The 15,326-nt window shown below is 51.9% G+C and overlaps 2 protein-coding genes across 5 annotated transcripts in view; both read left to right on the forward strand.

Moving 5' to 3' along the window:
- Positions 1–315: 315 nt before the first annotated feature.
- On the forward strand, positions 316–7,104 carry HBEGF (heparin binding EGF like growth factor). 2 transcript variants are annotated; one of them, XM_080627162.1, is made up of 6 exons: positions 316–448; positions 801–968; positions 3,061–3,238; positions 5,185–5,340; positions 5,451–5,559; positions 6,612–7,104. In XM_080627162.1, exons 1-5 carry the CDS (start codon positions 406–408, stop codon positions 5,521–5,523), a joined length of 618 nt encoding a protein of 205 aa, XP_080483288.1. In that variant the 5' UTR covers positions 316–405; the 3' UTR covers positions 5,524–5,559; positions 6,612–7,104. The 2 variants fall into 2 exon arrangements, with proteins under 2 accessions (XP_080483288.1, XP_080483287.1); XM_080627161.1 differs by having other exon boundaries at positions 5,451–7,104.
- Positions 7,105–9,050: 1,946 nt separating this feature from the next.
- PFDN1 (prefoldin subunit 1) overlaps positions 9,051–15,326 on the forward strand; it is a 31,768-nt gene continuing 25,492 nt past the window's right edge. The window contains exons 1-3 of one of the 3 annotated variants that reach the window (XM_080627514.1): positions 9,076–9,130; positions 9,316–9,482; positions 14,540–14,702. In XM_080627514.1, coding sequence (XP_080483640.1) covers positions 9,098–9,130; positions 9,316–9,482; positions 14,540–14,702 — 363 coding nt within the window. In that variant the 5' untranslated portion in view covers positions 9,076–9,097. Of the gene's footprint in view, positions 9,131–9,315; positions 9,483–14,539; positions 14,703–15,326 lie in introns of all 3 variants that reach the window. The other 2 variants (XM_080627515.1, XR_013957841.1) reach the window with 2 other exon arrangements.

Consider the following 15,326-nt stretch of genomic DNA (forward strand, 5'->3'; position numbering starts at 1 on the left):
GTGCTCTCACTGTGACCCCCCTTCTGCTACCCCTGCCTGAGACCAGTCAATGAAGCGCCCAACCCTCTTCCCCTGAGCCACCTCCTGCCCTGCACTGCCCCAGCGCAGCCTCAAGGTGATCAGCGGCTCCCACGGGACCCCGACGCTGAGGACGGACGAGCTGGTTGCGGCACAGCGATGGATAACACTACCCCGCTCCGAGCCCCGCCGCGGCAGCCGGGGAAGCCCTTCCCGGGGGTGGGACCACGGGAAGCCCCGCCCTTCCCCCTGTGCCCCCCCGCTCCCGCCCCGCCGTCTTCTACCCGCCGCGGGGCCGCGTTGCCGTAGAGCGGTTGTTGGTGCCGGCCCGAGAGGAGCGGCAGGAGCAGAGCTACGGCAGCGCCGGGACGAGAGTGCCCGGGGGCCATGGACGGGCGGGCAGTGCTGATCCATGCGCTGCTGGCGGCAGGTACGGACACGAGTGGCGGGGTCCCGGGCACAGATTTGGGCGTTCCGGGCACGGGCAGCGTGGCTTCGGGTAAGGGGTCCCGGTGCGGAGCATAGGCAACGCAGTCTCAGTACCGGACGTGCTGGAGAGCGTGGTCCTGTGAGACGCGGTCACGGATTAGCGGGTCCCGGGCACAGGCAGCGTGGCCCCAAGCTCCGGACACGTGTCGGTGCGGAGTCCTGGGCTACGCGGGCAGGTCTCCGGTCCAGGGTGGGAGCTCTCAGTCACGGGGAGCGCGGCCCCGGTCTCTGTCGTGGGTGGGGGGTCTCGGGCACGGCCGTCCTACCCAGACTGACTGTGCTCCCTCCCGCAGTGTGCTCGGCGGCGGCGAGTGGGCTGAGCCGGGACGAGCTCCACAACGAAGTGCTGCACAAGGGCGGCGAAGCGCCCGTCCCGGCTACGGCTCCGCTGCTCGGCGGTAGCCTGGAGAAGGAGAGCGGCGGAGCGGCCTCGGGGGACGAGCTCAGCGAGCTGCCGAGAGGTACGGGCGGGAAGGAATGGGGAGCGGGACGGTGGGTTCTGGGGAGAGTCCGGCGGGGCGGGCAGCTTTAGGACAGGCAACCGGGCTCCGGCAGCTCCTCGCCGTTCTCCGGGGCTGTGGGTGTCCCCGAGGTCCCCGGCACAGGGGTCCCGATGGTTCCTGGTCCCATAGCTCAGCGGCAGACGGAGGGCACGGCAGCCCCTGTGCAGCGCTGTGGGCAAGAGCTGCCTCCCCGGTGGTGGCCGCGGTGGGGACCGCGATGACTCATCCGCCGCCCACACCGGGCTGCTCCTCATACCGGGGCAGGGCCAGGCAGCGGCGGGCCCGGCGCGGAGGCTGGGCCGCTCCGTTCTGCTCGCCGGGCACTCGCTTGGCGGCTCTGCCCCGGCTCGGACCGAGAGTGCCCCAGGCACTGACAAGGGAGCTCGTCTGATTTGGGTGCCCTGTACCTGTGCCTTGCACATGTGGTATGCTGAGGCCAGTGACCTGGCAGCAGGAGGAGCAGTCTCTGCCCCAGGCAGTTTGTTCTCCCTTCTTTCCTCCCTTTTTCCCACGTTTTTCTTTGCTTTCTGGCTGTACTGTCAGACTGTGACAAGCACCCCTGCAAAACCAAGCTTGCATCCAAGGGAATGCAGCTCCCTGAGGAAGACTGTTACCCCTCATGCTGGGAGGAGATGCTGCAGTCTGCTTCTCTGTGCATCCCCCAAGGAGGGGACCCTGTCCTAGAGCCAGGGGTCTGGGAGGTGTGGGCTCACCCTGGTCTGTGGGACAGGCTGCAGGCATGGGGGATGTTTGGTTATGGAGGCTGCAGCCTCTCAGAGCACTTTCTTGGTGTCTTGAGCTGAGTTATGGTCAGAAAAATCTGTTTTTTCTGTCGAAAGTACCCTCTCTTGGTGCCACAACTCCCAGGATGTTTAAGCAGAGTGGGAGCAGCAGCATCTCCCTGCCCCCCTGGGCTGCACCAGTTTTTCTACCAGCAAGATCTTCCACATCTTCTCTGTCTGTCCTAAGGGACAGGCCATGGGGTGGTGACAGTGGAGGTGGCTGAGGGGTGGTTTGGGGGGGGTCAGCAGCACTGTGTGTCTGCTGAGATAACCCCCAGGGGAGGGGATGTGGCCTCACTTGGATCCGGAGGTTTCTCCAAGCCACAGAATTTCCCGGAGTATCAGTTTTCTCCAGGCATAATGTGGAGGATGTCGAAATTGAGAAATAACTTTGCAACGTATGCAGCCGTGTGCTCCAGCACCTGGTTACGTCAGGAGGTGGCTGAGGAGGAACAGGGCAGGTTACAACTCGCTGGTTGGACTCAGCCACCCTCAGTTTGTGTTTCCTTGGGCTCACTGGAGTTAAGTGCTGTGGTTCAGCAGGAGCCCAAAAGTCACTCCTGGAGCATGAGTGCTCTCCAGCATCTTGGTATCCTGGGAGATCAAGCTGGGGGCTGAATTTTTGGGCACATCTAAAGAACTATCCCAGTAACATTACTGGTTTCGGTCCATGTCCAGACAAGGAGCTTGTGCTCCTTGTGCTGGTCCCCACCAACCCGGCAAGGGGCTGGCCTCGCACCAAAAGCTACCAGTCCCTGCACTGCAATTAAAACATACCTGTGTCATTCCTGGGAATGTTGCCTTTGTCATCTCCTTGGCTCTGCAAAACCAAAACTTAAGCCATTGCTCTCTTAATCCTGCTCTGAGTGTGCAAGGCATCCTTGTACCCACAGGAAGGAGAGTCCATTAGAGTCATGAATAGGGTCTTACAAAAGACTGTGCTCATCAGGGGAATAAAAGCCAGATAAAGAGGCAATAAGCAATTTTTTGTGTTCAGTGGAAACTGGTGCGTATAATAGCAACATTTGAGATACATAAAGCTCTGTTTGCCCTCCCCCCAGCCCAATTCCTTTCTTTCCTTGAGAATTGTCCTTATGAATGGGAAAGGCCATGATATTTGGAAAGAAAACCCTCTGCTCGGGGGCAGATCACTGCACAAAGGGCTGTCGGAGCGCCAGGGCTCAGCTGGTTTGCTGCTCTGTCTTCCCTTTGGCTGACACACGGAGGTGATCTGACCGCTGCTTTCTCCTTCCCAAATTGTTTTCCAGTTGCTTTCCTGTCGAAGCCTGAAGGCCTGGTTACTCCCAAGAAAAAAGGGAACGGGAATAAAAGAAGAAAAGGCAAAGGCCAGGGGAAGAAGAGGGATCCGTGCCTGCGGAAGTACAAGGATTTCTGTATTCACGGCGAATGCAAATACATCCGAGAGCTGGGAGCTCCCTCCTGCATGTGAGTTGCTGGTGTGTGCGTGTGCCGGGGGAGCCTTAGTCACGGTTCCTTCAATTCTCCAGGCCAGGCAGAGGAAGAGCAGAGGAGATATTTTTAGTGCATGTTCCATGTCCATGCAGGGACGGCTCTGACTTGGCCTCTTCCTTGTGCTTCTTAAGCAATGTCCATCCCCCATTAAAATCCATCGTGGATGTAGACTCGGCATCCCCCAAGCCCTGGCTGAGCTGCTGTAGGAGACCTGTGGCAGTGGCATCAGAGGATGGTGAGCAGGGACTAGGGTCTTGTAGCCAAAGTCTTCTGCAGGTCTAGTTTGTGAGAACCCCATCCAGATTCTGTAACCCCATGTCCTCGCTGCTGCCAGCCCTGGCTGGGAGCTAATGACCCCTGTGGCTGTCAGGATGTACTGCTGCAGGCAGGAGGAGCATCTCTGCCATGGCACCCGCAAGGACTGGAGGTAGCACCTCTGGGGACAGTCTGCCAAAGCCATGCCGAAGCTGTCCCTTAGTCCTGATGGGCAAAGCTGTGTATCCCCATGCCCTTCTGCCTCCTTGGGGTGCAGGTAGAGGGCAGGGACTAGACAAGGCAAGTGGAGAAGTTGTTTGCCTGCTGCTGTGGGAAATAGCCAGGGGTGCATGTTTGATCCCCACTGATGTGGGCAGGAATTAAGCTGGCAGATACATAAGAGGCTTTGTTCTTTGCTATCAATCCTCTGAGCCACCCAGCCCTGCGCCTGGAGCCCAGGCAAGATAATAGCTCCCTGGCTTATGGTGCCCACAAGATGTTGTGCCCAGCAATCTGCAGGGATCAGGCTCCACATAGCTCCTTGAACCGCTTAGTTTCTCTCTGCCTGAAAGCTGTCATGAAGTTGGGCCCTCGCACAGGGGATTCAGGACTGCCAGCAAGAGGAGATCTTTGATGGCTCAGCTTGGGTTGGGGACCCAGAGCCATATGGGGTGCAGCACCCCCTGCCTCGGATGGTGTCCCTTCCCCAATCCCTGGGGCTGGAAGAGGACCTGGGAAAGCAGGGAGGCTCCAGGGGCTGGATGCGGCTTTCCAGCCTGGTGGCCCATTCCTGGATGATCTCTCCCTAGAGCCACCATGGGTTCTAAGGAACAGAGATCAGTCCCCTTCGATAATGAGGCCTCACGTTGGCTGTTGTCGCTTGGTTGTGGCTGCTCTTGGTGGCTGTCTCCCCATGCTGCAGGGTCTCCTGGATCATTGCTTTCTTGGGCTGGTCCCTGGGCTGTGGGGTGGGTGAGGATGGTGCCAGGCTGGGTCCTGTACATCTGCCTTGTGGCCAACCCCGCTGCTGTGGCTGGGAGGTGACATGGCATGTGGTGGTGTTGTGAGCCAGGAGGGTTGTGCTCAGACCCTGTCTTGGAGATAAGCTTGAGGGTCAGTGGCAGCGGATATAGAGATATCTATATCTGGTTGCATCAGTGCACTTGGACTCCCAGGCAGGGTTGGCAGCTCCGGCTCTGCTGGGTACTGTTATTTCTGTTCTATGAGTAACCTCCTGAGTCTGCAGGGAGGTGGCACCTCTCTGGCTGGCAGGGTGTTCAGGGACATCCTGCTCCAAGGGAAGATCTGAGCTCTGGTTTGGCTGCCCCTCTGCTCCCTTGTATGGGACTTCCTGCTTCCAAAGGTAGTCTGCACAGCCTGGCTCTGCCTTGGGATGACTGGGAGGACCACACATCCTGGTGGATTCTGTTGTGGGGAGTTCAACCTTTCTAGGAGTCTTCATGTGGTGCTTGGGGCAGGAGAAAAGTTACCAGAACCAGGGAGGTGATGGTGACACCAGCTCTGGCCAGGGGGACCAGGGAAAATGGATAGGATGCTGACTAGAGCTGTCCAAAGAGGTAGCTCCTTTCCATAGGGGCATGAGGCACCCAATGACCTTCTGTTCTCGGTGACCACCAACCTTTAATACTGTTCTTCTCCCCCAGATGCCAGCCAGGATATCATGGAGAGAGATGCCATGGCCTCTCACTGCCTGTGGAGCACCCCCCCAGCGCATACGACCACACCACGGCACTGGCTGTTGTTGCTGTTGTCCTCTCCTCGCTGTGTCTTGTCATCATTGCAGCCCTGCTGATGCTCAGGTAAGTGGGATGGGGCTGAGCTGTTGGATCTGCATCCCTGGGAAGACCACATGGAGGGGAGGGTGGCAGGGACATCTCCATGACCTGAGTGTCTCTGCTTGGCCTCACAGGTGTCACAAGAGGGGTGTCTACGATGTAGAGAGCGAAGAGAAAATCAAGCTGGGCATCACTGTGAATCACTGAGGATGCCGGGTGCTGGCAACGTGAGCCCCTGGCTGGGTATGGGGCAGCAGTGTGGCTGGGGGTCTGTTTGTCCATGCTGGCTGGGACCACTGTGTGGATCCTGTGCCAGAGCCAGGCAAGAGCTGAAGGCAGTATGAGCCTGGAGAAGCAGCTCACTGGATTTGACCTGAGAACCTGGGCTGCCTTGTGAGGCTTTAGCCCTTTTTCCTCCCCTTCCACTCAAGCCCTTGTTCCCTGACAGCCATGCCACCACCTCCTCCTTTCAAACCTCAAGTCCCTGCTTTGCCCTGTCTCTGCATGCTTTAGGGACATTTGGCAGTGGGGAAGATGCTTATGGGGTTTTTTTCCCACCCTGTTCTGCTCCCTCTCTGACCCCCTGAGTCACTTCCGCTCTTTAGATATTGCCTCTATTTTTATATATAGAAAAAACCCTTCCTTTTCACTCCTACTCCTACTCTGCTTATTACTTGCACCAATGCAATGCCTCGCAGCTGGGCATGGGGATCTTGCTGCCAGCCCCATGTGACATTGCTCTGGCTGGGTGGTGGCTCCGTGGCTGGGTGCTGGACAGCTTACAGACTTCCTCTGCTCTGGTCCAAGCCCTGACGTTAGATGTGCCCATACAGATCACAGCTACTTCTCTTTTCTTAAACAAAAAGGAAAAACTTTGTTCTTTGTAGGGATGAGGTAATGTCTTCAAAGACTTTCTGTAATGTTGGTGACAATGCTGGGGGTGGGATTTTTTTAACTGTTTATCAGAGCTATTTTAGGGAAGGGGATTCAGCACAAGGCTTTTCATCAGTGCCGCTGATGAAAATCCCATTGCTCTGCCCTAGGGATTATTGAGGTGGATGTGTCCAGGGGGCAAAGTGCTGTGGTCCCTGGAAGGGCAGTGTGGTGAAATGCTTACCAACTGCTCCTCTGGCAATCTGGCTCCCATCCTCCTCAGCCCAGCACTGCAAGATAGCAAGTGGCTGCTGCTGCGGTTGCTTGGGGTGCATGGGCTCTCCCGAAGTGGGATGAACACCTTCCCACCATGCAGGAACTGCCCTGGGCTGTGTTGTGAGCTGCTCTGCTTTGTCTTGCAGGGGTCGGCACTAATGCACTTCTACCTCCTGGAAGAGGCGAGAGCCACGGAGCCAGCGCTATCCCTGGGTGCTGGCTGGAGCAGTGGGGCAGCATCTGCTTTAGGGCTGCTCCAGCAGCAGTGTCACTGCAGGGAGCTCCGTGGCCACCTCCGGGATGGAGCTCAGAAAGGTGCTCGCTGGCTGCATGGAGCAGGAGGGACGGGCTGGCGGCAGCTCTCCATGTGCTGCAGTGCACGCCAAGAACAAGCTGTGAAAGGAGGAGAGTGGGCTCAGGGCTTGCTGCAGTGTAGGAGGGGCGGGAGGGTAACAGCTATTTAACAAGAGATTTTTCATTTTAAATTATATATTTATTTTAGATAAACTGTACATAGTATTTATATTTATTGTAGATCTGGCCCCTGCATCTTTCATGTAGGTCAAGGTGACCGGGTCAGACCTCCCTTATTTTTTAAGTGCAATGTTAATATTCTAATAAATAACACTTTGTTACAAACACTTGGGTTGTTCATTTAACGATGGAGTTGGAAAGGAATCGGAACTCTGAAGGCCAGTGGGGATCTGCAAACAGTGCAGATCCTGAGTGCATGGCAGGAGGTGCTGGGTTGGCTCGTGCCATGCTGGGGTGCAGCAGAGCAGCGTGGTACCAAGGGGCTGGTGGCAGTGGCTGTCCTGCAGACACACCACTCCCATCTGTGTCTCTTTTGCATCTTTGACAGCCGATGCCCTGTGAGGGATGTGATTTCTTGGTGTCTGCTCACCAAGCAGGTGTAAGTGAAGCCCTTCTGGCCACCAGTTTATCCAAATGGGACTGATTCCCAGTTTTGAGTGGTTCCTGGGTGATAGCAGGCTCTGGGGCTGGGGTCTTCTGAGCAAGCATTATTTCAGATGTTGGTTCAGGACTGTCTCCTGACTTTGCAGTAAAAATAACCCCCAAACCATTTCTTTCCTCTTCCCTCATCTTCCCCAGGGGACCTGAGATCAGGGTGAGACTCTGTCTCTCGAAGCAGAGAGAGGACTTCCCCCTGCAGGAAACCTGCTTTTATCCAGCCGCTTTCTCTTTAGCAGATGTCAAACTTTAGTTTTCAAAGGGAAGTGCTAAGCTACTGCTTTCCATTCCTGCTCCTACAGTGTGCACTAAAGCTGTGCAGGAGGTAGCCTGCAGATCTTTATGGCTGAACTTAGCCAAAATTCATCTCTGGTAAAGCCTGAAAGAAGTTTTATGCCCACTGGAGGAGGGATTGCTTGGGAAGCGAGCACATAGGCTCATCCCTCTTGTGCAGCCAGTCAGTTTCACAGCAGCAAAGCCCAGGGCGTGGGAATGCAGCAATACTTTGGCATTCCTGTGCTTCACAAGGTAAAAGGGCTAAAGTACATGGCTTGGGCAGGTTGGGAAGCAAGTGACTGACAGGCACCCTTTTGTGTTATCACCTGGAGAGTAAAAGCAGCTGCAGTGGCCTGAGTCTTGGAGCCAGGGAATCAATTTATTGGCTCTGAACCTTCATGCTGTGGGAGGGCCAGTTTAATCAGAGACTCTAAACTTCGGCCTTTTTCAATGCCTATTAAGCAAATAATGCCACCAGCTGCTATGCAGAAGGCCATTCTGCTTCATGGCATCTGGCTGTGCCCCTGCCTTGCTGTGCTGCTGCTGCTTCCCTTCTTGGAGCCACTTCTGCTCTAGCCCTGCTGCCTTCCAGCCGTTCATGGTGGGCAGCTCTGCATGCCTGGGGCTCCAGGGCACCCCAGCAGGCACAGGGAGAGCTCTGCTCTGCGTGTTCTGCAGGCAGCTGCTCTTTGCCCTGCAAGGATGTGTTCTGGTCCACTTTGCTGCTCTGTGAGCTGGGCTACCCACAGGTAATTTAACAGGCTAAGAGATGAGAAAAGTGTTTTGAAGATACAGGCACTGGGAAGCTGGCTGGATCCATGGGCTGGCTCCCTCTGCTCCACTGGACTGGGAAAGGTTGACGGTCCTATGGATGTTTTCTTCCTAGCTAAGGCAGAGGTGAAGCCCACGGGGCAGCTCCCTGGTATGGCTGCACTTGTGGCCATGAACAGGAGGTGCCCAGCGCCTGGCTGGGGTGTGCAGAGCTCTGCCCTGCCCAGTGCGCCCATGAATCGCGGGGCAGACCAGGCTGCTCGCTTGCCCTGAGCAGGTGCGGCTCCCGCAGCGCCGGGCCAAGCTGAGAGCTGGAGAGGCTCCTGGTGAGGGCAGGGGTAGCCTCCAGCAGCCCCAGCCCAGCAGCCTGGCCCTTCAGCCCCGCTCCGGGCACGCACCCGGGAGCGTGAGCACGTCACCAACTGCTGCATCCCTCACCCCACGGTGTCCAGCCCTGCTGCTGCCTCGGACACGACCCCACGCTGTGACCTCCAGCACCTGCCCCGGGGCAGCCCCACAGCCCGGCCAGGGTACCCTGTGCTCCGCCCCGTGCATGCGCAGCAGGAGGCGCTGCCAGCGCTCCCCCGCCGCGCAGGCGCCGTGCGCAGACAAGATGGCAGCGCCCGTGGACCTGGAGCTGAAGAAGGTACGAGTTTCACCGCGGTGGTCAACGGCTCTTCGCCGCGTTCCACGCAGCGCCTGCCCGGGCTCCTTCTCCCCTGCACACCCCGCGCGTTCGGCACCCGCCGTCCGGCTTTAGTTGTGCGGGGTCGGCGGGCCGCGGCCTGTGAGAGTCGCCCCTGATGGCCGCTGCTCTTTCCCCCTGCCCAGGCTTTCACGGAGCTGCAGGCGAAGGTGATAGACACGCAGCAGAAGGTGAAGCTGGCCGACATCCAGATCGAGCAGCTCACCAAGACGAAGAAGCACGCACACCTCACCGACACCGAGGTCATGATGCTGGTGGATGAGACCCGCATGTACGAGGGCGTGGGGCGGATGTGAGTACCTGTGGCTGCGGCTCCCTCCTGTGCCAGGAACGGCTGCTGGGACGGATCCGGTTCTGCGGTGGAGCGGGGTGGTGGTTACAGCCCTGTGCACAGGGACACCCCAGCCTCTGCGTGTAAGAGGCCCCTAGGCTGCTGCTGGGGCAGCTCGTCCCTTTATGAGGAACACGCCAGGTTTTCCTCAGCGTGTTCATTTGTTTCTTTTTTCTTTATCTTTCAATTATAGCAATCTGCCTGGGAATGCAGTGAGACTTACTGGGGTTTAGCTCTTGGGGTTAGCTACTGGCTGCCTTGAAGGAGGACTGTTACAAATGTTACTGGGTTTGTGTGGGTTTGCTCCTGGCCATGATGGTCTTGTCTGGCACCTTTAGGACGTCTGTAACCTACACTAGCAGATCAGCATTCTAATGAAAGCCAGCATTGGTGAGAAGATTCTCAGAGATCTGTCTAGCTTCAGTAATTTCCAATGTAGTTTACATGAGACTCTTTGAAAAAAGCTTGTGCACAGTACATGTGCTGAGGACTTTGCTTGCAGAAATGTTTTATAGGAATTCCCTTTGCAGTATCATCCAGAGAATGATCTAATGCATGTTGCCTGGGGTTTTTATACTCTTGTAAGTGAGCATAAAGCTCTTATGGGTAGTCCTCCTTAAAGATGTGCTTCCATGTGTTGGATGACTGTAAGAGAAACACCTTTGACCAGAAGTAACGTGTTTTGGTCAATTTCCACAATATACTTATGTTTGACAATGTCAGCCTCTGATAGAAAACCCTACAAAGTGGTTTCAAATCTGAAACATGGGCTTACTTGGTAAATATCACACTGGATTTCTAATTGGAGAGTACTATGGTTATTCTCTTGTGTTTCATGTGAATTGGGTAACAGTGATGACTCTGCTCAGCTCAGGATGTGGTTTTGCAAGACTAGATCTTCCCTGACTGCTGCCAGAAGGGGTGATGATATCGACCTCTTCTCCACCCTCTGTTTACTCCACCTTCTTGTGTCAAAGCAGGTGATCACAGGGCCAAGCAGTGAGCCAGGTCAGACCACAAGTGCCCTGATCCGTCAGATCATGCAATCTTCAGATGGAGCTGTAGGGAGGTGGCAGGACTGGACAGCCAATCTAGTCTGTAGCTTGTTCTTAGCTGTGAGTTGTCAGATGAAGTTGTCCCCAGGCTAATGGAGCTCTTTGGAGTGACAGAGTCCCCTTCTTGGCTCCCAGTAAATAAATTTTCCCATGCAGGTGAAATAAATGTGGGGTTTGTGTGGGGATGCTAGTGACTGGTACCTTAAAAGGAGATAGATTTTGATCCCTTGAAAGAGGTGATTGATTTGACCCGGACAGGCTGTAGGCGTAGGGAACAGTCGTGTTTGGAGTAGTCATGAGACGACTCATAAGGGTTTTTTTTCTGTTTGGTTTTGTCACAGAGCAGACAAAGAGTAGAAGATAATTACAGAGTCAATGATTTTTTTTTAAAACCTGTTTTAAAATCCAAAAGTATGGAATATTTCTCCTGTATGGGAAATTCCCTCAAGATACCTTAAAAATGAGTGTATTATCAGAAAGTGATCCTGCTTGTGAATCAGATGCGAGTTGCAGATGCCATTTCAGTGCTGGCTAAAATGCATTGTCCTGCTTCCTGCTTCTGCCTCACTCTTAAGAGATGCTTACCTTCTTTGTGCCCTAAGCAATTTACTTTCTCTGTGCCTCTTCCTTTGCTAACCTTTCCATGACCGGGCAGATGGCTTGGGCAGCTCTCGCTCATCTGGGATGGCAGAGGCACCATCAGAAAAAATATTTGCATTATGATAGTGTTCAAAAGCTTTTCATGGCCCTTGTTGTCCTAGTTGCTATGCAAATATAGATTAAGAGACTGTTCTTCCTCTGAATACTACTCAATGATAAGGTATTTCTGTGAGCTCTGCCTGTTCTGTACCATGGAGCTGAAGGCTGCCTTGCCAATTGGCAGCAACGCTCTGGTGTGATCCTTGTCACTCCCTAGTGTGGAGAACAGGCATCAGGAACACAAGGTTCTTCCTGGAGGCCACTCCAACTATTAACAGAGGATTCATTACTGAACTCTGGGCTAGCAAAGCAGGCTAAAGCAGCTCTTGAGCAGGAGTTGAGATATCAGAATGCCCTTATTTTGTGTTCCACTGAAGACCAGAGGAGGTGGTCATGGTTCTTCTGGACATACAAGCCATGTTCTGTGTAGCGGAATTGCAGTTTTTAATTTGCTGGCTTCATTGGCTTGCCATGAACCATGTGTGGGTTCAGCCACCGAAATGATATTTATGACATCTCAGTTTCTTTTGCTTACAGTAGCATGCCAAGGTTAGAGCTCTAGTGGGCTTCAGTTATCCGGAAAGGGTGGAGGTCTGCATCAGTGTTAAGTCTGATTGTTAGTGCTCTTCTGACAGCTTGCTTGAATAGCTCCATTCTTTGAAATGTTTTGTGCTTCTATTGCTGTGCTCAACATTTTTTTCCTTCATTTTTTTTTTTTTTTTTTATTATTTAACCCACTTAACCTGCTACTTAGACTCAGGCTTCTGATAGAGCTTCTCTCTTTCTTCTCCATCTTTGGTGGCTTGGGTTATGTGTGGGTGCTAGTACGTACACTTCTGTAGGATGAGATACTGCAGGCCTTTGTAGAATTTGAAGGCTTGAGGAACTATGGTGATGTGCATCCTGGGAGGAAGTCTGCCTAGTTCAGTACTTGCTTCTGCACTTCTTGGAAAGCAGCTGTGTGGTTTTTGTTCTTGGAACCCCTATCTTGAACCTCTTTCATTTCCCAGAGGCTTTCCAGGCACCACTGGTGAATGTGAAAGTCCACTTGTTGTTCCTCAACTTCGTGTTTCTTGGTTTGGTTTTTTTTTTGTGTGTTTTTTTTGTTAATATTGTAGTGGGTATAGCATGCAGAAGCCTTACTGGCTTCCACATTTGGGGCTCAGTTTACTTTTGCTATAGCTATTTTTGGTTTGACATGAGAAATGTCAGTGCCACATAGTATGAGATGATGAATTGCTGTGTACTGTACGTATCCATGAGGCTGGGATATCATCTGAGTGGTGGCATCTTGCCAAATACATTTCAATTCTGTTACTTCATACTCTTTTGAAAGGCCTGTTACGTAGCCTGAGACACTACCACTATGCTGGACTTCTGCTTAAGCTATTTGTGAACTGATATCATCATCTTGCTTTGGGAGCTATGCTGAAAGTGTAAGCTTCAGAATTCTGTCTGAATATTTCAGACCTTTCCCTTTACATTCTTTTAATCCATAACCTGGACGTGATTCTTATTTACAGAAGAAAAATGTCTGGCACTTGTGCTAGGCACAGTGGGGAGCACATTGCAGTTCAGATAGTCAGTTTTGGTTTGATATTGCTTCATCATCAGTTTACTTCTACAAATGGGAGAACACTTACAAAAATGAAGTGTAAGAAAGCAAAAATCAAGCAAATACTGTAGCAGAACTTTATGTTTGAGGGCTTCTGCAAGTATAGTATATTATTATAGCTATTACAGTCCCTATAAAATGACTTTGTGCAAGTGTAGTATTCTTTGGGGACAGCTGCAATAAGAAGATTTTGACTTTTATTTTTTAATGGCAGTTCAGATTTTTGATGGCTGAACCATACACAAGTGAAACCCAAGAGAGGATTAAACATTCTTGATCATTCCTGGGATTTAAATGCATTCCTGCTTTTACTGCACTTCTGGTTTTGTTTGAAAAGGAGCCACCATAAACCCTTGTAAGCTCTTTCCTGGACCCCTGAAGATAGCAGACACTACCTCAAGTTGCTCGGTGCAGCCACAGGAGCTGCATTTTTACTGTAAATGTGTGTGTGAGATGAGTGGTGTTCCATCCCAGCAGCACGGATCACTGAGGATATGGTAGCTGTGCTGTGGTTCTTGCTTGCATTTCAAGAGCCTCCCAAAGAATTGAAGGACACTCAAGGCTTTATCTTTATGGATCAGTTACCAACTATAGGCTGCCCTGTGAAATCGGAGCAGTTTCTCTGTTGCCATCTCCTTGGGCAAGGTTCTGTGCAGAGCTCATCACTGAAGCCCAGCTGCTGAGCACTTAGCAGGTGTTGAAGTACTTAAATGAATGCCAGGGACAAGCACGTTGCTATTGGCCTCTGCTCAATATGTAGTTTTTAAACTTGAAGCTTCTCTATGTAGCTATTGGAAAAGGGAAGATTTTAGTTCCCACAATACATATGATGTGTGTAGGAAGTACATTCGGGCACCCAGCTGCAAAGGAAATAAAATTTGTGTCCAGCTGTTTGACCGCTGTTTATGCTGTATGTTGAACAAGACCAGCATGTTCCTTTCTCTACACATTTAATAAGGGTAGTGGTTCCACCCAGGGAAGTGGTGGACTCCCCATGCTGGACACTTAAACTCAGCTATCAGGGCGTTGGGATATCTAGTCTAGTCATGCCTTGCCCAGAAGGGTTGGACCAGATGATCCTTGAGGTTCCTTCCAACCTGGGATTCTAGGATTCTATGAAGATAGGGGTGTTGGGATATGGTGATGAGGACTCAAAGGCTATTTGGCATGACATGTGCATAAGCCATAAGGTTTTCCATCACCCAGGTTTTTACTGCAGGCTTTTCTTGATTTTTGAGCTGCTCCCTTTTGCTGCAGGCCTATACAAGTTTGCAAGATCTTCTTAGAGAAGATTTTTGCTTCTTAAAGCAACAATCACAACAATGCACACAGGGGTAACACATACAGGTGCCTTTGACTTGAGCAGTGAAGTGAGGGGCAGCAGTCAGTTGTCATCTGGCTGATCAAGAGTGTGAGAGGAGCACAGCTGGACAAAGGGATACATGGTTAACTGCTGACAGTAGTGGGATACTGGGATTCTGAACTTCTGGCATCTGTTCTGGATGAGAAAGGAGCTTGTTCTCTTAGGCACAAGCTCCTTTTCCAACTTGACATCCTCTGATGTCTCAGACATGATCCTTTGCCCTTCCCCCACTTAGTTCTTGATCTTATTCCTGCTCATTTGTAATCTCCTGGTTATCTTGGTCCAGTTATAGCTCTCCTGCCCTGCTACTCTACGTAATTTCTCCATGCAGTACTGAAACTTCAAAGAAGAAAATACTTCCATGGTTTGCATGCAAGATGTATGTCTGCCCAGGTTTAGGAAACAAAATCAACTTTATACAGAGAAATGTTGTGGAGTGGATGCATCTGGTAAGTCAACATTCGTCAAATGTAGAAGCAACAGAAAAAAGGGTCTTAGGATAAAAATAATAGCTAATTTAAAGTGTTTTACAAACACTAAAGTAGAACAGGAGGAAAGCAATCCTGTGGGGTGAGAGTGCTGCTTTACATGAGTTTAATACAGCCACTCAAGAACCAAAGTGCTGAACTCAGGAATGCTACAACTGCTGTCTTGAGTTTTTACTTTTGTTTTCTCCAGAACTATTTGCTGAATTAACAGAAAACTATTTCTGAATTAACAGAGTGTTTCAGCTGGTTTAGGAAAAAAAAGAATTAAAAAATAAAAATAAATCAGGCTTTCTGAGGAGAAACAATTTCCTGAAACAACATCAGCCTTTTCAGTCCACAAATGCTGATTCCAGAAAGTTTGTTCTTACTGATTAGGAAACAACGGTGTGATTATTTTAGTACAGCTAATTTAACTCCAGCATCCAGAAATATCTCAGTATAGTGTTATGCTCAAATTCTTTTGACTTGGTTATCTTTACATCCACTTCTGTGGGGTTTGCTGTGTTGCTTTTTGATGCTTTGTTGTAGCAGGATTTGGGATGCACAGAAGCCAAGGCTCTGCTATTTAACAATCACAAGCCAGCT

Source organism: Psittacula echo (assembly GCF_963264785.1).
Source record: "Psittacula echo genome assembly, chromosome: 11".
NCBI classification, from domain to species: Eukaryota; Metazoa; Chordata; class Aves; order Psittaciformes; family Psittacidae; genus Psittacula; species Psittacula echo.